At 42.1% G+C, this 26,980-nt stretch overlaps 1 protein-coding gene across 3 annotated transcripts in view; it reads right to left on the reverse strand.

The window, feature by feature from the left end:
• Positions 1-26,980, reverse strand: part of cdh4 (cadherin 4, type 1, R-cadherin (retinal)) — a 192,765-nt gene that overhangs the window by 93,982 nt on the left and 71,803 nt on the right. For 2 of the 3 annotated variants that reach the window (XM_085776207.1, XM_085776206.1), the window contains exon 3: positions 23,090-23,113. The exons of the other annotated variant lie outside the window; for it this stretch is intronic. In XM_085776207.1, the coding sequence (XP_085632333.1) occupies positions 23,090-23,113 (24 nt within the window). The remainder of the gene's footprint in view (positions 1-23,089; positions 23,114-26,980) is intronic. 3 annotated transcript variants of the gene reach the window in all.

Below are 26,980 nucleotides of genomic sequence, written 5' to 3' on the forward strand. Positions count from 1 at the left end.
GAGTGAATGAAGGAAACAATACATTTCTCATTTAAGTCTAATCCTGTGTGGGAGCAGCAGTGGAGGAATATTGCAGGTGGAGGAGAAGGCAAGTGATGGGGAGAAGCCGGGAGCACATAGGGCTTGAAAATGAAATCCAAGGCAGCCGGCATGTTTGCTCATCTTTTTTCATGCTCTCTGTTAACTGCAGCCGGTGAGCAGCACAGCACAGCGAGAGAGACGGCAGGCAGGAAGATGGAGAGGAGGAGGGACCGTAGTAGACAGAGAGATAGACATGATGGAGTGACAGACAGGCAGAGAGTCAGGCAGAGGGGAAGAAAAATGAGAAAGACAGAATGGGGTTTACAGCTCCAATATGTCAGAGTTAGTTTGTTGGATGAAGCAGCTAAAAAAGAAAAACATCAGCCGAGGTCCACCGTGCTGACACACCCAGGCTAATACCCTGCACGGGGCATTACAGTCAGCTTTGTGTATGAAACATGGTGTGACACATGTGGCCTCTGTATTGTTCTCAACATCTGTTGCCGGGCCATGGATGGCAATGGCCATCCTCACCGCTGCTCCGCCAAGCCCCCGCCTCATGGGAGAAGTGGTCTACTGTGATGAGGTTTTTTTTTTTTTTTCTGACAGCTAAGGCCATCTGTCAACACATGACATCCCCTTCCCAACTTCCTTTTCCCTCCCATAAATGTGGAACCAGACACGCGGGGGTAAGTTGCAGAAACACAGTCGCAGTGTGAAGGATGGATATTTGTACGGTGGGCATGAAAAGGTCAGGGCTGGGTGCTTATTGCAGCAACATCAGTGAAACCCTGGAGCGGCAACAGCGTTGAAACCCCGGGTCCTGAACAAAGCTCTGTCAGACTGCAGGAGAAAGCTGTCAGTGCAGACGCCTAAACCTTTACCGCCCTTCCCTCTCCCTCACACTCACTCTCGCCTCGCTCTGACTCATTGTGTCAGCTCTTCAAACTCTCTCCATTCTCTCCTGCCTTAAGCTAGACGCAGAGAGCAAAGGGAAGAATGAGTCCATCTCTGGCTGCTGTAAACAAAAAGAAGCACTATTTGTAGTATGTGCATTTTCTCTCGCTCCTGTCTGCTTTCCACATCAAACTCCTCTGTTCCTCAAAGATGCAAGGAGGAAGTCGCCCCTCCTCCTTTTTCTTCATTTACTGGTCTTTCGGTTATTCATAGATAAAAATAAACTGAAGGACGGGCAGATAATGAAGATATGATGAGGACATGGCAGTGACAGTGATCCAGGAATATTGGACTAGACTTAAGCAGCTTCAGCTCTGCTCCTCGGTGCTGAATGTTGATACAGGCTCATTAAAAATTCATTGTTCTACTATGAAAAGCACACGTCTGCATTTTGGCCAGCCTGAGAGACACCCAGCAAATGTCTGGACTGTCTGTGGCTTTGATCTGTACAATCGCGTCTGGCTCTGCAAAGTCTGACATTTGGGATTAAAAACACTGTGGTTGCACAACAACATAAAGGGTTTCTCTGTTATTCAAAGCAGCGAAAAGCAAAAAGAGTCGACTGCCATGTCAGCAGCTTGGTAAGGTAGAGAGGTGCTTTGAGCCATATGGTAACGTCTGCATGCTAAAACACAAATATTTACAGTGCTAACATGCTATTAGTTTAGCATTTCAGCATGCTGCTAACGGATGCCAAATAGCGCTAAACACAAAGTGAACTGACGCTTGATGAGAATGTGTTAGTTTTGCAGGTTGATCTTGGAAACACTCACAGTTTGACCTGGTGATGGAGCAAGATGAAAAGTCAGAAGTTATTAAAATTTACCCTGAGTAGAACATGAATGTTTGAACTAAATTTCATTGTAATCCATCCAACAGTTGAAGAGATATGTAAGTCTAGACATGGCTAAAAATGGCTGTGACAAGAGATTTATTCAGAGAGAAAGAGAGACAGACACAGACCTTCCCTCTTTGTCAGAATGTGCTGTAGATTTTCACTTTTCAAGCAGTAAGACGATGTTTCCTGCACCGTTAGCATATACTATTATTCGCTGAATTAATGGCCACGAGGGAGCAAGGCCATAATGTATTCAGAGCAAAGAAGACATTTCTTATTCATTTCATTTTGCCATTGTTCACCATTCACATCCTATTCAAACCCCTGAGATCAAGGTTAACTGCTGCGCAACAGTAAATTAAGTGAAAGCTGGAACTATTCAAAGAGATGAGGCAAAGTCATTGGTCATTTAGTGGCATCACAGATCCAAATTTCCACTACGCATTGTTATTTCACAGTTAAGACTTCTAATGGAACATACATCATCAGCGTCATTCTCACTGAGTCTTGCAATTCAGTATAAAGCTGTTTAAGCTCCATGTCAATGTATTTCTAGTCTGTGGGTTGAAAATAATCTATTCATGCAATATTGGTAGCATGAGTGGGGCTCTGTCAGCCTGCAGAGTTCCCTGGTGAGCATGTTAATTACCAGGTACAAACACGGTTCAGAAATGTAAGTTAAATGAGCGATTCACCTCCCACAATGCACCTTTCAATATCCTTAGCTTTTTCTAGCTTCGAAAATGTTAAAACTAAATCACATAGCTGATGCTGTTCTTTGCAAAAGAAAAAAAAAAAAACAACCTTTTCACCTCTTGAAATGATGAAAAGCACAGAGAGGATCTGTCTCAGAGTGAATACACAAGGACACCTCTATAAACCCACAGAAGAAAACGGTCAAATGATGGTTTTGTCTGCACTTAACATTCAACATTTGTGTAGTTATCAGCAGTCTGTTCTCTTAACGCTGCTCAGGTGGAGTGGGCGCGACTGAGTGCTGTCCTGACGCAACTGATGAATAAGAGTTGCATCCAGACACATTTTTATACCTGCTTTTAAATTGTAGTGACTCATTTCACCAATATTATTCAAACTAATCTTTCATATACTCAACTACAAACTCTGAGTCTATAGATTTTCCTGTTGGGACAGTTATTGGGATGTGTCTTGAATATGAGCCATCTTTATACTCAATATCTGTCTCACAAACTTCTCAAAAACGTTAGGAGAAAATTAGCAGTTTAGCTCTTGCCAACTTCTAAAAATAATTTGATTCCCTGCATTATAACAAATGTTTAACAGGTCTGTCACGATAGGTTGATTGAGCTCTTCCAAAAAGAAAAGAAAACCTCCTTAACAATGGACAATGAAGGAATCCTAATGACCATTCCCAGGACAACTCCCATGATCCAGCTAATTCACAACATCAATGTTATTGTTTCGATTGTGAAATACCCTAGCAGCAGAAAAATACATTTTATGTGTGTAAGTGCAGGCTTTTTACTCTTTCTCTGCAAGCCGACACCCATTTCTTAATCATCCAAGTTCTGCAACTCATTTGAGTCTGGGTTTTGGCGGCAGCAGGCTAAACAAACCGGTGCAGATACAATATCCATTTACTCAGCCACAACCTCTGGCTCCTCCTGGGGGAACCCAAAGGCCTCCCAGACCAGATGGGATATACAGTCCATTCAGCATTTTGTGGGTCTGCCCTGGAGTGTCCTCCCAGTTGGTTGTACCACCTGAATACCACCTTAGACAGGCATATGGAAGGTGTCCTGATTAAAAGCTCAAAAGTACCTCAGCTGGGTCTCCATAGTGAGCTGACTCTGCGTATCTGAGCTCCTCACCCCAGCCCTAAAAGTGAGTCCAGGACCCCCTTGCCAATTGGCAGCAAAAAGTTCTTCTCAGTACTGATACTATGGATGGAAAATATTCTTAGGAATTACAGACTGCTCCAGAGTCTTTAATGCAGAGGAAGTTAAATAAAATACCCAGAAATAGCATCATCAGTGGGTGTATGACAGACTACTTATGCACATAAGCCAGAGGCTAAAAATTGATTCGGTGAAAAGAGGTAAAATTACCTTTACATAAATTGTGTTTCATCTTGCTTTTGTGTAAATGGCTTCCAGCAGTGGAGTTCGATCGAGCTCTCACTTCACCTTGGTCTACGTTCCTGTGCCAGAGAAATTTCTGAGGCGATGTTTGCTACTGCTACTGCTGCTGCTCATTCTGCACAGACACACCCACACAAACTACAAACCTCAAAGACTATGCTTGCATGCAAATGGCATACAGTAAGTTAAAACTCTCTTATTGATTTACTTGGAAGTTGCTCTCACATGTGCTTGAAGACATCATGTTATGTGAACTACTATATAATGGCCTTTACAGATGCAAGAAAGCAGCCAGCATCCATAAAATCTTTGAAAATCATATTTTTTTGTGCAAAAGAACATTGAATGTGCACAGAATTATAACACTGACATATTAATAAACCACTGGTAGGGTGACAATTTGAATATATCCATGTCCATTAAATAAAAATCACTGCTGACCAAATAAAGGTTTGTTGGACATGCAGCTGAGTGTGTAATCAAAGGACAACATTAGTCTGGGCTGTGAGGATTTTCTTTTCTCTCATTATAGGATTAAATCTAACACATTGGACGCACAATATATTAAAAGGCCCTTGTAATTTTGTGAAGACAAAAATAAGTTTACATCCACTGTTTCTGGCCATAATGAAATGTTTGTATCCAATACTCCCTCCCCCGCTGTACTGTTTTTATCCTTTACTTGTTTGCTATTTTCTTCCCTGCTTCCGTTGACACCTTCCCTGCCTTTGGTGACTGCTTCGTTGTGCATTACCTCTGCCAACTGTTGATCAGCAGAAGAGTGTGAAAACTGTGGCAAGATAATGTGTTATGTTAACTCTCATGCTCAGATGCGTGTACTGTACAAACAACATCAGGCCCACACTTAAAAAGCATTGCTCTACAGAACTGCTGTTGGTCAAAACCTCTATAATGAACCTTTAATTAGAATAAAGTTTGTGCAGGGTCAAACGCCTACGAGCAGGACCCAGAAGCAGTTATTTAATAATTTAAGAGCAGCATTAGGACTACATTAGCAGCCTGATGTGCAGACTGAGTGACCATTCCTTTGCCACAGCATTATTATTAAGTGTAACATTGCCTTGTTAGCCGCTCATGGTGGGAGGATTTGATATTTGCTCACACCATCACTTGCAGCTGGTCAACATTTCATTTTCAACCATCCCTGAAACATGGAAGGATGTTTCTACTGAAGTTTACAGAGAGTGGTGGTACAGTAAGTGATGAAGGTAATGGTACTGAGTGGAACTGATTCAGTCAAACAAGTACAAAGTTAATGGAAGCGTAAAAATGTTGCTGCTGCTGTGAACAGAACACATTTACAAAAAACTACCATCTGTGAAAAACAATTTCAGTGAGCTTTGTGTCTGAGTGGCATGTGAGTAAACCAAGGCGACACTGTTCATTTGAAGGTTAAGTAAAAAAGAAATGTGAGTCTGCTCTTTGTTAAATTAAACAACGTAAACCACTTTAATACTGTGTATTTTAGTATTTAATTAAATCTAAAGCCATGTTACCACAGCAAATATGAAGATGTAAGTAATTGGTGCAAATGAATGTTTGATCTCAATACTTAATTGTTTAACCTTTCTGTGCGCCTTTTCTGTGGCAGTCCCATGAGAATCTGCTTGAGTTAATATGTTTATCAAGTCTGTTTCTTTATAACATCAAAATGAAAACATGTTTTTTTATGTATTATCACAATAAATGCCTCATTTCCATTCTTAACATTGTTTCATCTTTCATATAACCTTTTCAAACCTATATATGTATAACATCCATAAGATCTATATAAAATAAATACAGTCTGTTTATTTGAGAGGAACATAACATCAAAATTAAAATATGGTTGTTGTTTTTTTCATGGTCACAAGAAATGCCTCCTTCCCTTCCCTCCCATTAATTTATCTTTCATATAACCTTATGAAAAACTGATATTTGGCGAATTTCAATAGAGACCATGCGAGTGTATGAAAGAGAAAGAGGGAGAGCAAGTGAAGAGAACAAATTGAGAGAGAGAGATCGTGTATAATTTAAGGACAAGTGGTTCTCCCCTGAGACATTGCTGTCAGTTAATAGGTCAGAGTTATTAACACAAGAAAATGCTGCAGCCTGTGCACAACGTCACAGCATTTTGGAGGCAACAATAAATGGGAGAATGAAAGACGTGGAGGATTAATAAAAGAGATCTGCGAAGATAAAAAATAATGAAGCAGAAAGAAGAGAAGGAAAGCAGAAAGGGGAAAGCATGAAAATTATAAACACACACACACACACACACACACACACACACTAGGGAGCTTATGATCAGATAAAAATAGATGAAGAGGCAAGTCATGTTCATGGTCATGGTGAAATGTGCACTTCAAGACCTAAATTGTTCACCGAGTGGCTACTAATGCACCAAAGCACCACTGAATAAAATAGCGAGCATTATATAAGCTCAAATACAAATCGGGTATGAATAACCCAAAACTCTTTATTTACATTTGCCCAATTTTTACTTCCTAGAGTTTTTCTTTTGTGTGTGAGCACTTTGAGTGTGCCACCACATCCCCCAGTGAGTCCATCAGGGAAACATGATTGAAGTGCCTCAGGATGTTTGGCCTGTCTCCCAGCAACGCCGTTGATGGGATGTACACAAGTATTGTAAATGATCTGAAAAAATGTCAACTTTCTGAGTCCACTTCACCAAAATCTCCAGCTCATCACTCTTGATGGGCAGAGAGTTGACATTGATGACTGACAGCAGAAAGGACCCAGTTCATCTCCACTTCCATGCCTTTTTTTTTTCTTTTTAAATCTTTTTCTGCGTGACTTTAAATGTGCAACCACCACAGGCCCTACTGTGAGCAATTCAAGTCAAAAAAGGCTTGAAAATGTGCAGCACATAGCTGAATGAAACACAGAGGAAGCTCATTACAGTGGAATACAGAGAGCAAAGAGCTTGGCTCAAAGAGCGCTTGGAAAAAAGAAGAAATGTGAAATAGTTAACATTCCAACGTGTGTATCCTTGTACATCAGACTGTCATGATTTGTTGCTTCCTGCTCACAGAGCTGCAGTCTAACATTCGCTTGAACACTGAACTTCACCTGCTTCTCAAAATCTAATGACAAAACTGATAGTCACACAAAATTCTTGCCCTATCGTAATAGCCACACACCTGTAAATGCTATGGAAACAAACTGAAATAATGCATAACAATTACTTTTGCAGATTACACTGGGGGGTGGAATTAACTATTCAATGTGCTTCTTGATAACTTCACTCCAGCTACTGTAGACATCGTCAAAACCACCAGGAAATTACGGGATGGGCTGAAATAGGAACACGCCCCAGGACACAAGCCACGAGAGAACGAGCCAAAGGCTGGGGGAGTTGAAGGTGAGGTGAGTCTGAGTCAAAAATAATACTTTAACAAGCAGTAAAGCAGGAGTGATATCATTCAGCGTGACAAGCACTATCATGATGACACATGTCTCCGTCACTCTTTTTGTTTCCTTTAGGTACAAAATGTTGCTGGTGGAGTTTGAACACGATCCAAGCTGGTCACATATTACACCTATTACCTGTTTTAACCTGTCTGCACTGGCTTCCTGTTTCCTCTTTCAATTTATTTGAAAATGTTGCTCACTTGTGTGGAGCCCTGCAGAGCCAGGCTCCACAGTACTTTATGGACCTTCTGCAGCCCCACACCATGAGCTGAGCTCTTAGATCCTCGACCCGAGGCTTTCTGTGTGAACTTTGGATGCCTTGAAATAGTAGGAAAGATTTTACTTTCCAGTCAGTTGCCCCTAAACTTTGGATTAGTCTCCCAATAAACTTGAGGTATTTGGACAGTTTCAAAGAGCTGCTGAAAACTCATCCATATGTTTATTTGTCTATGTCTGATGCTACAAATACAACTAATGACAGGTTCTACATGGATGAACTTGGTTAACATCTGTCCACAAATCAAATGTCAAATGTAGAGAAAACTGAAGAGATTCCTTCAAGTTCCGTGACCCTGAGTTGTCACAGTGACAAGAGCGTGACGAATAGACGCACAAACCGATGGGGGCAAATCCGAGGTGCTAACAGCTAATTCTGCAGACGTGCAATGGTGCCACTTTGCCAAAAGGTCAACTATCATGCTGCGGGGTACAAACAGGTCTTAGAAGAGAACACCAGCATCTACTGTAATTGTAGCACCCAGTGTCACCTGCTGGGTCAATTTAATCTCTATCTGGTCATCATGCTGATTTCTGAATACAACTTTAAAAAAACCTGCAGTATTTGCCTTTTCACACAAATTTAATTTTACAGAGTTGAAATAAATAAATCCAGTCTGAGCAAGGCTTAAGTAGCTACATTAATAAATAAAACAGAATGGAGGTGATTGTGTATCATAACGAGGGTAATTTTCTTAGCAGTTATGGGTGTTGTTATTTTTGCCTGTGGTTGAGATTATTATTTATGACCATTTTATATTTAATTGTTCTTACTAATTAACTAGCTTGTGGTTGTATCCCCCTATGTCGACATGTTTAGCTCTGTGGTTAGAATGGAACCCTTGTAATGCGTGAAGCAATGCGACGCTGCACTGAATGGAGTCAGTGTGTTTAGCAAGAAACTTTAATATGGAAGAACTACACTGAAGGTGAAAAGCAATAGTTGCCTTGAAATGGCTGTAAAAATGTATACGCAAAAAACAAACAAACAAAAGAAAACTGTTAAAATGTCAAATATACAAAACTGTTCTCAGTGATTATCCATTTTCTTTACGAGTCCGAGTTTATTATGGTCCTATATTGCATTGCCAAATACTAAAATAAGCTAGTTGTCATGGTTGTAATGAAGTTTATGACACAGTGTGTTTGGAGGGCAATAGAGATAGAAGAGAGGCAGCTTAAACAGCTGGTTTTAAATCAACAACTACTAAATAAAATGAATCTTAACGATTACAATAACAACAACCAGCTCTTACCCAGCTCTTATGCAGTAGGTATTCTGTCTCCGTATCTTTTGTTTAAGGAGTGAGCATGTTTTCACGGACAAATATTTTACTTCTTGTTGTCCTTGCTTCCAGGAATTACTCGGACTAAGTGCAGATGTAGGTTTGTGTGTGCAGGTGGAGATCAGGAGGAGTGATGGAGGTGTTTTATGTATTTTCTGAATAGAGCCCATTAAAATGTCTGCACACGTCCTCTACCTCATGAATGTTCATGCACTTTTGCACAATCAAGCAATTTTGTCGACATGTAACAATCATGAATTCATGTCAGAATCCTGACCTGTTCAGTCAAACATTTCCAGGCAGCCAAATATTTTACTGCCCTCCAAATCCCCACAGGCTGTCAGACCTCTTAGCAAACAGCAGCCGTCCTGAAAATACCCCCATTTTAACTTCTCTCAGTGATGGGATCATTAGCCGCTGTTTCTATGTATGTGTAATCTCTCACTCATCAGAGCAGTATATGACTCTATAGGTTGTGTGATCCTAGCTGGCCTTGTGAGTGTATATGAGCTGTGTGTGGCAGTATGCAGTGTTGAGCTAATCACTTAACAGGTCCGCTGAGGGAGCGTGCACACTGGGAGGCTGCACACGGCATGACTGAGTGAGACGCAAGCTTGTGTGAGTGTGTGTGTGTGTGTGTGTGTGAGCACTGACGATGACTGAAGGGTTTTGGCAGAACGAGGTCACTCTGTTCTACCAGGTGAATTTGTGTGGGGGTGGACAGGATAAGGAGGTGAATTTGTGTGTATGTGCATCCGCATGTGTGTGTGTGTGTGTGTGTGTGTGTGTGTGTGTGTGTGTGTGTGTGTGTGTGTGTGTGTGTGTGTGCAAGCGTGTGCATTTGTATGTATGACTGCACCGTGATGCATGTAGTCTGAAAATGCAAAAATACATTTTCACGATTATAATTTTCCACCCTTTAAAAGAAAAAATAACATGGCCACAGTGGAATAATCCGTGGAGAGCTGGCGTTATGTTACATGAAGCTGCTGATAACATGTCATCAACTTGAACATTGAGAGCACTTTTCCCAGAGTGAGCGATAAACATATCGTCGTCCAATTTGAATACTGAGTCGTTATTTATATCACAGTGTGATGACCTGACACTGTGTCACCCTGGATGCAGCTTGTTTTCCACTTCCAGGCGAGTGGCAGATGGAACTATGAGAGGCTGTGACTGGTGACTGATTCAAGATAAAACTTTTGTTCACTTTTCAAAGCTACACCAGCTCAGAACCACCACATCTCTTTGACAAGGCTATTTGGGTAACTGCTTTGGAGCCCCATGAGGCAAATACTTGCATGTGCATGCAATGAAATATAAATAAGCAGCTAATGTAGCCCTCTGTGGACCCAGGAAGCGATGTGATGTGATGTGAACACTGTGCTGCTTAATGAGTGTCTCAGGAGAAGGCAGGTACATGTCTCCTGTCCCTCCAGCCGCCCCAGAGCACTGCCCTTCTCTCTCAGCATCATTAACTCCTACAGTAATGATGATAAAAATGCACTCTTGTAATGAGGTTAAGCAACATTTTTATGCGTTGACAGTGCAATTAATGTGAAGCTACATTGTGTGTCAACACTAAAAGGCATCATGATGAAGTTTATTCGTTGAGAGAACTCGACAAAAAAAAAAAAAACTGGTTTAAATGAAGCATTTCAGCAACTCTTCAGTAGCACTGGTGAAAAGGTAAAATACTAGACTCCACATGTCCTGGAAGGTGATGTTGTGGTACTCAATCATATTGTTAATGAGTGGCTAATAGAGGAGTTGTTTTCATAAATGACAATAGAGACTGGGTCTCCAGAGAGCACCTTTTATTGTTTGATTAATCCAGTGCGAGATGTCTGCGATCCCTGTTTTTATTTGTTGCCCTACAGGGTGCATTTTATTTTCTGCCTCAGACAAACAGCCTTTCATTTATCACATCCCGGGCTGAAAAGACACCTGTCGCATAGCTGGCACCAGAGAGAGAGAGGAAAGGAGAGCCTGGGGGAAAACTAATGTTCACTGTGCTCCGTCCTAAATATTAACCAGACGCTTCCTGCTCTAAACCTGCTGATGGTAGCCACTTGCAGATAGACGGAGGGAGGATGTGCCCCAATCCTCCACGGACAACACTGCCCTACTTGTGCGGAGGTGACCCCATGTGTTTCCATGCTGCCCTACTGCTCACCATTGTTATTTATGAGCTGGCAAAAGGCGTCCTTTTGCAGGGAGGCCACGCGCCACCTGTTTTAGCAGCAGGTTAAAGCACAGTGCAATGTGTTCTGCAAAGGTGAAACCAGAGGGGCGTGAGTGGAGCTAACCTACTCAGCAAAATGGGATACAAGTTTTAAACTAGGCTGCACTAGGCTACGAGCTTTTGAGTTAGCTGCTCGCAGTTTGGCATCAACCTCTGGCTCCAGCTACATTTACTGTACAGATGTTAGAGGAGTACGAGCTTTCTCTTTTAACTCTCAGCATGAAAGGGAATGAATGTATTTCTCAAAAATATTACTGCTACCATGAGCTTTTACTAACACGCAGAGGAAAAAACCCAAAATATGATCTTCACATAAAACAATGCAGCATATTGTCTGCAATTCTAAACTCAGTGTCTGAAAATGGGTTGACAAAAACAGAGTCTGCCAAGCGTGGTCTTGTTTCCTGACTGTAATGACAGTAGCTACGTTATGTTCACATTAAATTCAGTATGCCACATTTAGTTGCAGACATTAGTGTGCAGGCGTACAAGTGCATACAACCATTATAACAAGTTGAGGTTCATTTTTAACATGCATTTACACTTTGACAACATTTTTCCGCACATTTATAAAGTGGATATACTCTCCTAATGACATTCCTCTGTTTTTTTTTTTCCTCTAGAAGTGCTCACGCAAGAAACACTGTGCTATAGGACTTTATGCACCTCTGGCTCCATAAAACCAGGGAAGCTTGAGTGTGGGATTGAGCTGCAGGAAAAAGCAGAAACCTTTACAGAGACACCTTGAGAAATCCCTTACTGCTGATTCTTTTATTTCCTTTTTTCTGAAGAGAGGTTCCCATTTTGGCTAGCAGTCAAGCAGAGAATTAAGGACGTAATAAGGAGTGAAAGATAGTCATCTGGACTGTATCTGTGATTGAATGTAGAGGACATAGGTTGGCAATTTCCTTATTAAGTGCTGTTGTGCTGAATAAGAGCCCTCGGGGTTTATTATCAGTTCTTTAAAATTCATGACATGGGGGAAGAACTACCACTAAGACCCACATCAGTCAGCAGCAGCAGCGGCAGCTCTCAGCATGGCCAGGGATGGACCGGGGTGGGGGCAATTACTGAGTGTGTCCTCATGGAAGTTGAAGCAGCTTCCTGCTATGAAGTAGTCCCTCTCCTTCTTTCAAATTTAGTGACGGTGAAGTGTATACTTAAAGCATTTTCTTGTACATGAATGCACATATGCATCCCTGTGCAGGTGTTACAGAGCACCCCCCCACACACACACACACTCAGAGTAAAAGCAGACATGGTTAATGGACTCTGAGTGAACTTTTGCACCACTTCAAAGCACCAAGGTTGAGCAGAGGACTCTGTTTCCTATAATGAAGAGGAGATAGTTAATCTAGCATTAACGCCTGGCTTCCCATGAGGAAACACCATGATTCAGGGAGGAGTGAAGGGGTCTTCAGTATGCATGCTGACACACAGGCTCCCTCTCTTCTTCTCGCCCTCTCACTCTCTGCTCCTCTTTTTTCTTTCTCCATGGTGACGCAGACACACCACAAAGAGCGCTTGAATGAAAGGGGCGTCAAACAGACATCGATTTCTAATAGGGAACTTTCTGGATCAGCATGGGGCTCGGCCTAAGTCATGTCTGTGATTTGGTCAAGGACGGCATGTGTGGGAGCATCAACTAGGTCCTGTCTCTCTCCGCCAGGCACCAAATGATCCGTCACAGCAGGACACAGGGATCAGAGAGCAGTGGGAGTCTCCTTTCATCTCTTGGGGATTAGCACTCCCATTGGAGATAAGTATACATATGTGTATGTGTGTTGTGTAACACTCTAGGAGAAGTATCTACCTTTTAGCCACAGGCAACACACTTCCTGTTTCTGCTGCACGCTGAGAATCCCCCCCAAGGCCACAAATATATGAGGCTCCATAGGCAAGACAGGGATGAAGGAGAAGAAGACAACCTCCTTGGGGGAGTTTTCTTAAAATAAACATGAAATTGTATTTGTGCTCTGTGTGCTCTCTCTGACTGAGAAACTGTGACACCACCACCACCACCACCGCTGGTTGATTATATTTAAAATATTCAGTGTGTAAAACTCTGTTCACAGCTCCCCATTATGTTCAAGAGTGAACCCATTTGTATGAAGCAGGGAAGACAGTAGAAACACAGAACAATGGTGACACATGCCAGAGAGTGCCATTCCTGGTAATTCAAGTACAGCCATTAAACATGCATGGAAACAATAAAGGCTTCACTGGTCTGTATTCACCCAGCTACACTGTAGCAGCAGTGCCTTCAGGGAAAAGGTGAGGCAAAGAGCAAAGCCATGTGGGAAACAGGATTGCGTGACAATCTGAGTGATCCTGGATCATCAGCCACTTCACACTATGCAACACCTTTACTGTTGCTGCTGCACACAAGGTCACAGGAGCAGGAGTGAAAGCCAGCTACACAAATACATCCAATCTTCTCCTTCCTCTCCCCGACTCTGCTCCTCACTCTTCATCTTCACTCTCTTTTCACACACACACACACACAGACATACGCACACCGCAGCAGGTCCGGGAACATGGATACACAGCCCGTTCTTCCCTCATTCATTAATGTCTGTTTCACAGCCTGACACTGATGGTTGCTCTTCACACACACTGTCAGGAGAGAGTGTCTGTGTGTCTCACCTTGTGCAGGCCTGCTCCTTTATTGATGTCACTACTAAGAATAAGAATGACTCCTGCTGCGCTCAGTGCCCTGGATACCAAGAACAACCACTCAGCTCTAACTCTTCAAAGCTGCCTGTCTGCACATATCGAGGTACTTAGTCTCACCATGGAAGCAATTTAGTGAGATTTATGTCCAATTACAATAGTCCAAATGTGAATACATCATATCGTATTGCCCATTTACTGAATAAAAATTGGACAGCTTGCGTTTGGTTTCATGTGAGTGAGCGATCCTCTCGATTTTGATGACACCGTTGTTTTCTAATTGTGTTTTCTTACGCCATACATCAGCAACTGTAAATGTGACACTATACACTCACAACTGCCTACCTCTCCGATAACACCAGAGTCCTATTCAGTCAACGTAACAGCCCAGCTCATCCAACGGTGCTTCTCTCCAGATCATGTTCTCTTTCAAAGCAGAGCAGACCTGGCCCTGCCACCGCTGAATGCCCTGGCACAGCCGTCCACCTCCAGTGCACCGGCCATGCCAGCCCAGGCCTGGACACCAGGCTGTGGGCAGCGAGCAGCGGGCAGCTCATAAATGAGTAATGGCAGTCACATTAACATTCGGTGGTAGGGCAGGCCGAGGGCAAAAAGGAGGGGGATCCGGGGAGTGCAGGCGCTCCCTATGTCTTATAAAACAGCACCTGATTAATGTTTGATTCTAGCTGGCCTCATTCCTCCACCAGCACTGTGCAAAGCTAATCTACAGAGTATAGGTGAAAGTGAGAGTGATGGAGCTGAGAGGGCAGGGTGAAGAAAAACTGTTTGTACAGGTGCTGTTTGGAAAGGTTGAGCCAGCAATATGCTGTCTATCCTCTGGCCCGAAAATAAAAAATATCGGGGGCGCAGAACAGTTCAATCAGTTCAAAATGAATAGGAGCGTGGTTATGATGGGGCATGGAAACAATGATGGAGAATGGGGAAAGGACGACAACGGAGTCACGCTAGGTGAGTCACAAATTACAAGAAACAACACCTACAGCAGGTTATTAGTGATAACATTATGTCTATTTAGTTTTTATGTAGCTTATCATCTAGAACATATCCAGCAATATAAAACCGAGAGTTCACCTAATGAATAACAATTGTGCTCCAGCACGTTAGCCTCTAGTCTGAAGGGAAGAAAAAAGATGAACCGGCAGTGTTCGTTTTCTAGTGCTGACTTACAAAGAGAGAAAACCATCAAAGTGATGGTTATGATTTGAGCTCAACGTGAACATCAACATGCTAACACTGACAATGATAACACGCAGACCAGGCTGTCCACTATCTGACAGCATAAACATATGCTTGTATAGCCTATATTATCTCATTTTTATATTATATGAATTTCTTAGTCTCATACAAACCAGAGCTGAGAGAAACAGCATGAGGAGCAACACAAAGAAGAAGGTGTAGAAAGGTGAGATAGCTGCTAAATGGGTAAAATTAAAGACCAACTTATTTATAAAAAAAAAAAGAAATTCATCTGCTGTACAAACACCTGAACAGACGGTCTCATTCAGTGGAATAAACAAATGGATCTCTGAGGATTTACAATAACAGAACTTTATGTTTAATTCTTCTGTTCATAAAATGTCAACAGCCATATGTTGTCCTCCATGTCTGATTCACAGGTGGATGGTGTGGCTGTGCTTTTTTGGGGTGTTGAAGGAGAAAATTGTAGCAGCAAAATGATTCTGACAGTTGCGTGACTAGGGAACAGAGGAAATTAGACTTTGTCACAGGTGAAAATACGCCTCTTCATTTTTCACAGAAATCACTGGTTTCATTTTTCTTTTCCAGGGAGAATACTTTACACTGTTTTACTGTTCTCGCTGTGCGTCAACGACATTGATTTTGCCTTATTTTACATTATAGTCCCGGAGCTGTTTCCATGCGTAATAGTGGCCTGAAAGATAAGGGTAAATCTACAAGTAGCTTAACAATTAGTAAGGGCTCTGAAATAATGTGATCAAATAACCTAGCACCCCTAGCACTTTCTGGAAGTCTACTGTATAAAGAAGGAAGAAAAAAAAACACAGTTCATTTTGAAATTGAAAACCCATCAAAAGTATTGCTCATGCTAACATAATAACGTTGAACAAATAAACACTCTGCACTGTAGCAAAACCATTAGTGAGTCCTTTAGTTTTTTGTAGGATCTACTTTCAAATGCAGATGAGCAATAATTACACAACAGTGTTATGTTGTTAATGGAAAAGGCCCAGTGAGACTGGATGTGCTCTACATACCAAATGTCCCATATGGCAATAATTCCATACAGTATAGTGAAAAAGTGAGTCAGAGAGTTTAAATGATATTAATGTGTCAAGTTCTGGTCGATTAAAGTAATTTGGTAACACGGAAGGAAGTGCAGTTAGAATAAACGTCAAGGGAACAGGAACTCAGCAGGTTCTGTCAGTCGGGATGTTGACATGCGCCGCATGAAGTCAGCACCAGCAGTAAAGTGACAGATTAGTACTTAGTACAACATAAAATGTCTGACATGCATACACACACACACACACACACACACAGATTCAGCACATACTCACAGTAGCAAAGTAATGAAGTAATGTGTGCGTGTAAGGAACACTGAGAGGGAGCTGTGATTGACAGTCGAATCATTCCCAGTGAAATACCCATTTGACAGAGAAAAGCAACAAATGCAAGAGTTAAAAGCCAACCACAGAAATCACCTCGGTATACTTCACATGAAAGCAAACTTGAGTATTTCCTGCACCTTTGAGAAAGCTGAATGTCTGAGTGGAAAAAAATTTCAGTCTTTTTTTTCTTTTCTTCAAAACGAAGAAACGTAATGCTCTTTGTGCAAAACTGAGTGAGCATGATGCTTTGAGGGCCCAGCGGATGTCAGCTCCGTCGTACATTGTAATTCCACCCCATATCGCAAAGAATGACGCAGTTCCACAGCGGCATTGCTCCGCTGCATAGGTCTGCCATGCAGGGAATAGGGGGGTTATAAAAACTGCTCGTCTTTTTGTTCGAGAGACGTTGTAATTTAACTGTTGGTAGCAGTCAGTGGCAATTGGCCTTAATAATGGTCTCTACACTCTAATTGTGTAGGGATTTGCCCGAACCAGTCTTGTCTCACAAGCCCTTAATGCTACTGTGTCAACCGGTGTCGTCGCTCCGAGAAGGGGAGGATGTGTCTGAAAGTGCGGAGCAGAGGAGAGAGGAGAGAGGAGAGATATAAAGGGATGAAGGGAGAGCTGGAAAAGTCTCCCCCAGCAAGAGGTGATGATGAAAGGGGGAGATGATAAAGTGCACTTTACCATTTCCTGTTCCTCATAATATCACATAATGTTGGTGTGATTAACCTCAGGAAATCTGGCTTCATTATTCCCAGTGTGACTGTGAGCTAATTGGTCAGGTCTACTCCATAGCGGAAATAATAAAGAGGATGGAGATGTCAACAGGGGCAGGGATAGAAGTGAATCAACAGGTTTGACAACAAAGGTGTTTTTCTCATGCTTTATATAATGGTCACAGTGGGCAACATGTGTTCTTAAAGGCCTGGACTAATTGACCATAGGTGAAACAGGCTGTACAGCAAAGTGGTGTGACCCTGAAGAAAAGATCTTATTGAATATGATCTCTGTTTCCTTGTTTGTATGCTCTGAATCTCAGCACAAAACCTTGGACCCCATTGGTTCCAGCAAGTTTCCTGTCTGCTCTCATCTGCATCATGAAAAGAGGCTTTTCCTCTTTAAAAAGGCTGATCAAGCCTTATCTTTCCTAAACATGAAATCCACTGGGAAAAGCTGGACTTGTAGCCATTAGGCACTGCCCTCTGTGCCTTGACTTGCTGCTGCCTCAGCCTTTGTAGTTAAAGGCCGGAGAAAAGCTTGTTTCCATTCAGCTGGGAGAGCTGGTCCAAGCCGTGAGACCAAACAGCTCCCAGCACTTTTTTTTTCCACCAAGAAATGCTTGAGTTGTCTGGATAGTTTTTGGAAGATGATGTGCAAAAATTCTCCAGAACAAGATCTTATGTTTTCCCTGGTCTCCTGCAGGTTTGACAGCATTTTTGAGGAAAAGTTTGAAAATTTAGAAATGGAGAGTCTTAAATTGGGTAGAAAATAGGAGCTCCTCGCTGGAGACAGGCTGCCATTTTTATGCTTGTTTGTTTCCTTCTTTGCTGCTTTCTCTCTTTACACGTACTCTTGCTCAAACCATCTGCCATATAGGTCCTGTGCGACTTTACTTCAAGAGCTCTTAGTGGCTGTCTTCATCAGCCGAAGATCTGCTGCAGAAAAACAGCTTTAATTGGTACTGAGGGGGGAGGGAAGCAGAAGGGGCTGCACGCTTCACCACGTTTTGCGAATGATCAAGAATTGCATTCAACTAAGTTTCTCCTTTACAGGCATTTAATGGTGACAACATCTCCACACAGGCTTTTTTCTAACATCATCCCTTTTGTAAAATGAAACGCAAAACACTAAGATTATTAAGCAGAGCTCTCTTAAAATGAACACATGTTCGTTTTAGCACCAACAAGGCAAGCGGTGAATCTCCATCCTCTGATTCACATGGAGCCATAGCTCTTAGGTCCCATGCAGGTAAATCAGCTTGTCCAGCTAACTGTAATATTTCAGGTTGCCCTGTCAATATCCCTGAGCCTTGAATTTACCCTACTAAGCACAGTAGCCGACTCTGCAGCCAGAGAGACTGTAACAGCAAATGTCAGAGAGCTGCACACACAAACTTGTATAACATGGCAAAAAAAAAAAAAAAAAAGCTACACAGGCAGGCAACAGTGCAGTCCGATCCATTCCATCAGGCAATTTGGCCATTTCACCAAGGCCACTCGGAAAGCTTCACTACAATTAGGCTGACAGAAATGGCCTCTCTGACGCATTAAAGGAAACCAGGAATGCTTCCTCTCCTTTTCTTCTCCTTGCACTGTTGGGGTTTTTCAATGTTGTTTCAGAGGAGCTTTCAGACATTAGCTTATGTTGCTGCTGTAGCTTTGGAGACATTTTGCAGCCCATTAGCTGCTCTTTTAGTTCTAACCACTACTCAAGACCAGTGAATGAGAGGAAAGAGTGAGGAGAGATGCAAGCAGAATGAGAGGAAATATGCTACAAGTATTGTATCAGGTGCATCTGATACAGAGGTACAGACTTAATATGTGGAAGACTAGAAACTACAATCTGTTGTGAGAGCAGTAGTTCTGCATTTTGGGAAATACGCTTATTCCTTTTTCTTATTGAGAGTTAGATGACAAGATTGACGTGGCTTCATCCGTCTCAGCTACAGCCAGTGGGGGTTAGCTTAGCCTAGCATATCACTTCTCAACAGGGGCGTTCGGAGAACATGAGGGGAAAACTGGAGGCAGAATATTTCATAGGGGATGTGAGATGTGGCGTTTGTCAGTTTTCACCAAAGATTCTTAAAAAGACAAGTTCAATCTCGCAAAAGAATGTAGTCTGCAACAAGGGTTGCCACCTGTCCCATTTACAGGATCATGCATAATAAAACATTTTGTACACAAATTTTTAGACAGTAAACTAATATGTCTTATAAGTGTTATGAATAATGTAATGTCAAGAAAACTCAATCCGGCTCTATCCTCCATGTGGATTGGAGAAGTTTAGCATCTTTAAGTCTATGGATAAAAGAAAATGTGAAATCCCAAAATATTTACCAGGCTTAATGTGCCCAGAACAAAACAATCTTAGGCCAAACTTAATTAAAAATCTACTAAATTTATAATTCTGCACTATTTAATGACAAAGACTTTCATACTGCATATGTGACATACAGTACCTGAGATATATGATGATTGTTTGCTTGATTTACTTTTAGGCAAAATAATATAATATTTTAGGACATGAAACATTTTATTTTACTTTTTGATTCTGTTTGTTTCAGGTCTCATTGCTCCCTGGGAAACTACAGATAATAGAAGTAATGAGAGTGATGAAAATATAATTAGAATGCTGCGCAGCAATGGGGCCGGGCAATTTTAGGCAAAATTAGGCAAAATTAGGCATTTTGAAAGTGAAACTTCCAAAGCAGTAGCACATATGGTTGATTTGTTGTGAATTTTAAAAGTCTCAAAAGTTTTTAATGAGGCATAGTGCCACAATCAGGACTATTGTCTTGTGTTTCCAGCTGAGGACATCTGGCATGGGACTGGACATTTGTGTAAAGTAGGCTACGGGTAGATTTCTCATATGGCAATGTTGCACAGGCTGAGGCTTGAACTCAAAATCTTAAACGCTAACAAACATCCTCTATCTCACTGAGCTAATTGGCAAGTGGAAATGTCACATGTAGCTTCACAAATTGACTAAGCCAGTCAGTCACCTGTGTGCAAGACAGCAGCTGTTAGCGTGTAAAGGCAGATTTCAAACGGCTGTCAAAAATTATGTTATTAAGACAAAAATCCAAAAATACACAAATTTCATTGACAGCATGGAGATGTTGGTAATTTGTTTTCAACAATAATTTATTGGCTCATTAAGTGTAACTTTAAAAATGCTATTTTTGCACTGACTCCAATTGTTTGCATGAGAGTGAAATTCCAAATGCTGTAAAAAGTCCAGTTTTTGAGATAAAATTCTGATATTTTCCAAACATCATCTACCATGACTCCAAAATGTTGTCATTTGCTTAATTAACATTGGAAATCTATAAATGTGTAAAGAATTTGCAAGTATATGTTTACAGTACTGTTTACAGTCAAACATTTTGATGCACTGTAGGCTCAATTTTCGATAAATCAAAAATCTGTGTGGATCGTTTGTGTAGGACAGTCTGAAGATGCTCTGTAGCATCTGTTTGGTGTCAATTGAGCAAAAATTGTGGGAGGAGACGGACTTCATAATTTGTATTGAGTTTAAGTAGACAAAAGTTTCAAAAGTATTGGGGCTACATTTTGGCGAAAGTAGCAAAACTGTAGCACGTATGGGGGGTTTGGTAGCAATTTTCAAAGTTTTTAAATTTAAACGCAGCTTAGGCTGCCCGGCCCCAATATACAAATAGCAATTACACGTTTCAACAGAATAATACGAAGAATAAAGCTCATGATAATAATGTTCTGGGGTGAGGGGATCTGTCTGGGTGATAGCTATCTGCAACTCTGAAGTCCACCCATCAGCATGTAGATATGTACATAATCTGATACAAGTACAAGAGGCTCTTTTGGAACAAGCCAAGCTAAGCTCTGTGGCTGCTGGCTCTACTTATTAAATAGCCATCAAACAGAGGGTTTTGTGGATATTGTAGCTTAACCAGCAGTACATACAGTTTGCCAATGTTGCGTGGTTTGGCTAAGACAGAGTTAAGGTACTTTCCAGTGCAGGTGATGGAGTTGAACAATTTGCACAGCTGGCAGAAAAACCATAATCAATCCGGAGATCGTAGATAAGGGCACTAAAACCAGCCAAGCACAGCGTTTTTCCTTATCGCAATTACACCTTGCCCTCCTGCCTCAGGTACAGCCAATTAAGCTGGGAGAGGATGCGCCGGCAGCCACTTCACATTGAGGAGGCCTATCAGACGACTCCAAACACACCCCATCACCGCTGAGGGGGTAGAGAGGAGCTTGTTAAGCACAGGAATACACAGGCAGGGTGCGGCCAGTGTGTAGTGTTTTCCACTGTAGGTATAGGCTGCATATGTCTGTTTGTCCAAAAACACACACTCAAAAGTGTGAAAACAGAGATTGAAGGAAGTGAATGATCTTGGCTGTGGTGAGTGATTGCACCCTCTGGATGGCTGCCTGCTGGCTGCGTTTCATGACGGGACCAAGGGTACACAGACCTTGGCCTAACACCACCACCTCCCCTCACTCACTCACTCATCTGCTTTTTAATCCATTCATTACTTATCTGTTCTTCTTCTGCCTTTCACTGCAGAATATCATTCACATTATGTGACTACTCAGCAGTACAGAAGGAGGGAAGAAGGTGTGGGAGAAGAGAGAGCTCATGCATGTGTTTTGATGTCAGAGCCGGAGGGCGGTTAAGAAAGGCAGTGATGAGGTCAAAATCAAGGATAACACTCAGAATGAATACAAATCTTTGCCTGTTGTGACTTCCTATTCCCTACTCTTTGTTTGAGCCTAACTGGATTGTTGGGAGAAAAAAAAAAAAAAAGCGCCACACTGTTGCAGGCTTGGCAATGAAAAATTGATCACAAACTCTTCTCTGTGCTGCATATCACTGTCTCCTTCACTGGCAGATGGAGGTTAACCAGGTACACAGAAATAAACCACAACTGCTTGATCTCAACCGCAACTTTACATTTCTCGTCCCTGTCGCCACTCGGAGGTTTCAAAGACCAGACACGCAGCATGTGGGGTTTTGTCAACACTGTGTGATGCCACCACACCAATTTAGCTAAACAATTTTGCCCTAAACCATCAGCTTTCATGGGGTGGAGAGCAAGTTCAGAGAATTCACTTCTTGTCTCAGCGCCGTACTGAAACTCTGATGATGACATGCATGGTGGGAGCATCTATACGCACATTAGGCTGTGCTGTAGGAGAAGAGTGGCTGACACAGATGCTGTCATGCTGCTTACAGGGCAAACCAGCCCAAGCGCACACCCACACACACACACACACACACACACACACACGCTCACACACATCATGCACAGATGCAAAATAAGCATATAAACAAACTGCTGCAGTACTGCAGATAGCTTTTTTCTTCAGCCTATTTGATGAAGTGATTAAAGTGTTCCTAAAAGAACAGGAAACCATTAATAATAGCACAACATGTGGAGGAAAATTTGAAAATAAAATGGAAACAGAGGCTGCCACAGTGGGAGAATCCATCTACTCTCTATTAAGACTACATGCAGATACATTCTATTAAAGCTGGAATGAAACAAAGTGAAAAAGATACTCATTGGATACTTATTGAATAGTACAGGAGTCAAAAGGGGGTAAATTGACTAAGTAGGTCGAGGCAAAATGCGTGCAGGGAAAATATGTTGAATTCGAATCCTGATTGGCCACATGGGCCTGTGGATGCTGCTTTCATAATTGCCTTTGCCTGATGTTTTCCTGCTCATTTCAACATTTCCCGTGACATGCAATGTGATGGAGAGGAAAATAGCTTTCTGGTGATGCAAGTGATTTTGCGGAGTCTGTGCCTCGGTTCCTTCCACATCAACACAAACAACCAATCCGCTGTTGCTGGCAGAGTCCACGCACAGATGGCTCTGATTCAAGGGAGTGTGCGGCTGCAGCACTTACCACGTTCACTGGACAGGGTGGTATCTGTGACAGAGAGAGAGAGGGAGGGAGAGAGGGGAGGGAGAAAAAGGGCAAGGGGAGAGGAGAGACAAGGCGATGATTAGAACATAATAGGTTTCAGTAAAAGTGGCACTGCAATACTAAAGTTACCGTTAAACAAGAGAACAAAACAGATCCATTTCGGAGGATTAATGGAAAGTCACAGGCAATAGCCAGACAGTGACATATACAGAACGTAGGGCTACTATTGGAGAAAATTTGCTGTCACAACTGCATAGTCGCTCACATTTGTCTCTGTCTATTATCCAGGCAGCACCATTTAACCAGAATACAGTTTGTTTTCTCTCTTATACTTCTTGTCATTGCCTCAAGCAGTGGGATTCATCATTATCTTCAAACGCTTGTTGTGATGTCTATATTGCTCTTGTGCTCACTCATTGGAACACGTTGCGCACACACACCTATGTACATCATTGTGGGTGGTATTTATACAGACCATGGCACCACAGCTGGGTGACAAAAACACAAGAGGCAGCCTCGGAGGCTCTTGACGTCTCTCTCCTGGTTGCCTGCCCTTCTCATGTCCTCTAACAGGGTAGCTAAGTGAGATTTGATCAGAGGCAATCTCCATGGCTTGTTTAACATTTGTTGTCTCTGTTTTGAATTTAAGCTAAAGCTGACAAAACTTGCAAAACTACAAACTCTGATTAGAAACGCTCTCTGAACTCTAGGTTGCAAAATGTCCAGCATTATCATGAATCCAAGCATCCCTGTGATGAGAAATAATTGGCTTTCTGGTGACTCCGACCGACCCTCTCTCAGGGGTAACACTACATAAAGTACTTGAACTTTGCTTTCTTGCAAATATTTGGTGAGATATGCTGAGAGGAATCAAAGTAAGTGACCTGGCTCGGGGAAGATAAATGTCACCACTGCTGTTCAGAGTGAAATATCTATATTTTTCATACTTCTTTTACAACTGTTGTGTTGACTACAGACACTGAACTTCCCACTGAAATGACGTGATGTTTCATCCAGGTCAAAAATTTAATTTGTTTAGTAACAGAACATGAGAGCATTTAGCCCAAAGCAACACTTTGCCCAACCCTATAACCTCAAAAATTCATTAGCATGGCTTCAGATTCTTCATCCACTTGTCCACTGTATTGTAAGGTAACATTTAGTGTGTTTGCTGGTGAGGTCAAAGCTCCGATAGGCAGAGCACTCCCACAGTGGAAACCTGCAAAATATGAAAAAACACACTAAAGATCTTTCATGTCATTATCACTTGTAACGAAAACCCTGAGCTGATGGAAGATGTTTCAGGAGATGGGTGTGAGGAGAAGCTCTTGTCTACACTTGGACAAGGAGGACAGACAAGAATAAAGGCTTTTATTGTGATTTACAGGTATTGTTCAACCCTAACACTTGCTTCATGTCCAGATGAGGTTATTCTTCATGAAATCCCATCAAAATGCATGTGTGATCTACACTGAACATTTTTCTCAGGCACCTCAGCAATAAACCATGTTTTATCTCTGTCACATTCTGTATCCGCTCCATTTAGACAGGACTTGTGTCACTCATTGACCCTGAGACGGACACAGTGGCTATTTGTTATAGCTCCCTCGACCAGAGACTTAGCTTATCTTGCTCTACTACATGGGCAGGGTCTGTGCTACAACCTTGGTTGCTATGACAACCGGCAGTGGGCTCTGTCCAGCTGGATGCTATAAGTGTCTTCTCAGTCATCCTAGAGACAAACAATGAACTATCACTCTTAGGGGCTGACTTCTAAACGACCTCTGCCCCGAGACCTGGACCCCAGAAAGAATTCCTTCACACTTGGACGACGCCATTAGCAGTTTCTCATACTTGGCAGCATGTAATATGTATTGAACATCTACAGTACGTAGTATTCCACATGCCAAATGTCTTACTGACATTTATTTTAGGCTTAAAACTAAATATGTTGGATGGAGCTGAACAACATTCTCCATTTCTCATCATCGGAGCTAATTAGTTTCTGCTTTCTGTGTTGCTTTTTGCACACAACCATCACATTTTCAATAATTATCAATAACTGTTGTCAGGAGACTCGGCTGAACCACTGGTCGGCCTGGTGTAAAATCTTTGAAGAGCGTGTAAGCTTGCTCCGCTGTTGCATTTTCTGGAGGCTCATTTGATTGTCTGTTAAATTATTAAAATTTAAATATAAAATGCAAACGCTGTTTGAATAAATGTCTCCACTAAACTGATTAAGTTACACAAATTTTTCTTCAAGCTTTCTTTATTTTTCAGTATGCATATGTATCTTCGTTTTTTTCTGTACGGTTGCAGCGCACACTCGCAAGATCGATGACAGCTTTCTGGCTCTTTGGTTGTGGTTCATGCAGTTTGTGATCAAAACGCATAAATGCCAATGAGTCATGCTTTTTTCCACTCACGTCTCAACATAAATCCATTCAAGTTCTTCTTAAAAGCTCTGCAACTTTTTGACTTGTTTACAAAAAGCAAACACATCACTATCTAAATGAGAGTTTTGCTTGTAGACAGCCCGACCGTCTCCATTCACCCTCTCCGTGTATAAAGGCACCCCACTCTATCCCAACAGAACTTCGCTCCGCACATGTTCAATTATTCATCTCCCTCTGTCAAGAATTCAGCCTTGCTAGCACTTGCCAGTATCCCCCACAAATTGGCAGACTGACTCATATTTGGCATATGGTGCAGAGCAGTGCTGCTTTTCCTCCTCTCACAGTCACAAATACACATTCACATACACACTCCAATGATGTACCATGTCTATCAGTTTTGTAAGTGAGATCCCCCCACTGAGATACTGGGCATTCGTCCACAACCTCTTTGCAACAGGTTTCAAGGTTTTCAACAATAGCACTGTACTGTACACGCTGTAACAGCCAAATCTACCACAGTCGGCTGTTCACACCACTAAAAAACTCAAAAATGTATGATTCGGTGTTGCAACTAATGGGAACATCCAGTCTTTTCTGGTGAATTCACGATGTACCGCTACACAGGTGTTCTAGGTTTCTCTGGCTCATTAGAACTTTTTTCCAATTTGAAGTTGGACAGATTTTTTTTACTGGTTTTCTGAGAACCAACTATGAGAAAAAGAAAATATATATTACAAAGCTGTACATTTTCGGGAGTTGTCAGATGCCACAGAGCCGACAGCTGGGTCAAGGAAGTGTCACTCGTGCACAGTGTTCACACCTACACAGCCATGAGAAGGGGTCCATTCAGATTAGCTTCAAACACCTGCGTGGGTGCACCACCAACGTGTTGGGGCTTTCATGTATCAACCACTTCAGTGTCACCTGTATACGTGTGCAGGTGGGAAAGCTCAGGGGTAAACAACATTATTGATGATGGCTGGATTCCATTTAGCTGCTTCAATGTCAAGGTCATTGTACTGTGCAAGGTCACTTTCCCACTGTTATGACAAGAATAAAACAGAACCATATGTCTAGAGAAAAGGCCTATTGACAGACATGTATGTATTGAGTGTAAACATGGTAAAACTACTCTGACTACAACATGCACACATGACCTTGTGGATGGATTTGATTAACTGTGATTGAATCTGGAATATCAACCGACTTCAGGTGTTAAGAAACTGATCAATCAGATCTTGTCGCACACTCATCCAACCAATCAAGTTGTGCTTGTCATATTTTAAAACCTGCTCTACTCCCCTGTTGTCAGTTTTCATTTCAGTGCATTTGCTGTGACCCTCCATCTTCAGTGACCTCATCCACCTCATCCACCTCCCAGTCCTCATATCCAGTCAGACTGAGCTCATCATCACACTCACACATCCAGATCTCCAGCTTCTCCTCGTTCTCCAGGACCACCAACCCTGTCCTC

This window comes from Trachurus japonicus, chromosome 5 (genome assembly GCF_045865225.1).
Source record: "Trachurus japonicus isolate A0001 chromosome 5, Traja_1.0".
In the NCBI taxonomy this organism is placed as follows: domain Eukaryota; kingdom Metazoa; phylum Chordata; class Actinopteri; order Carangiformes; family Carangidae; genus Trachurus; species Trachurus japonicus.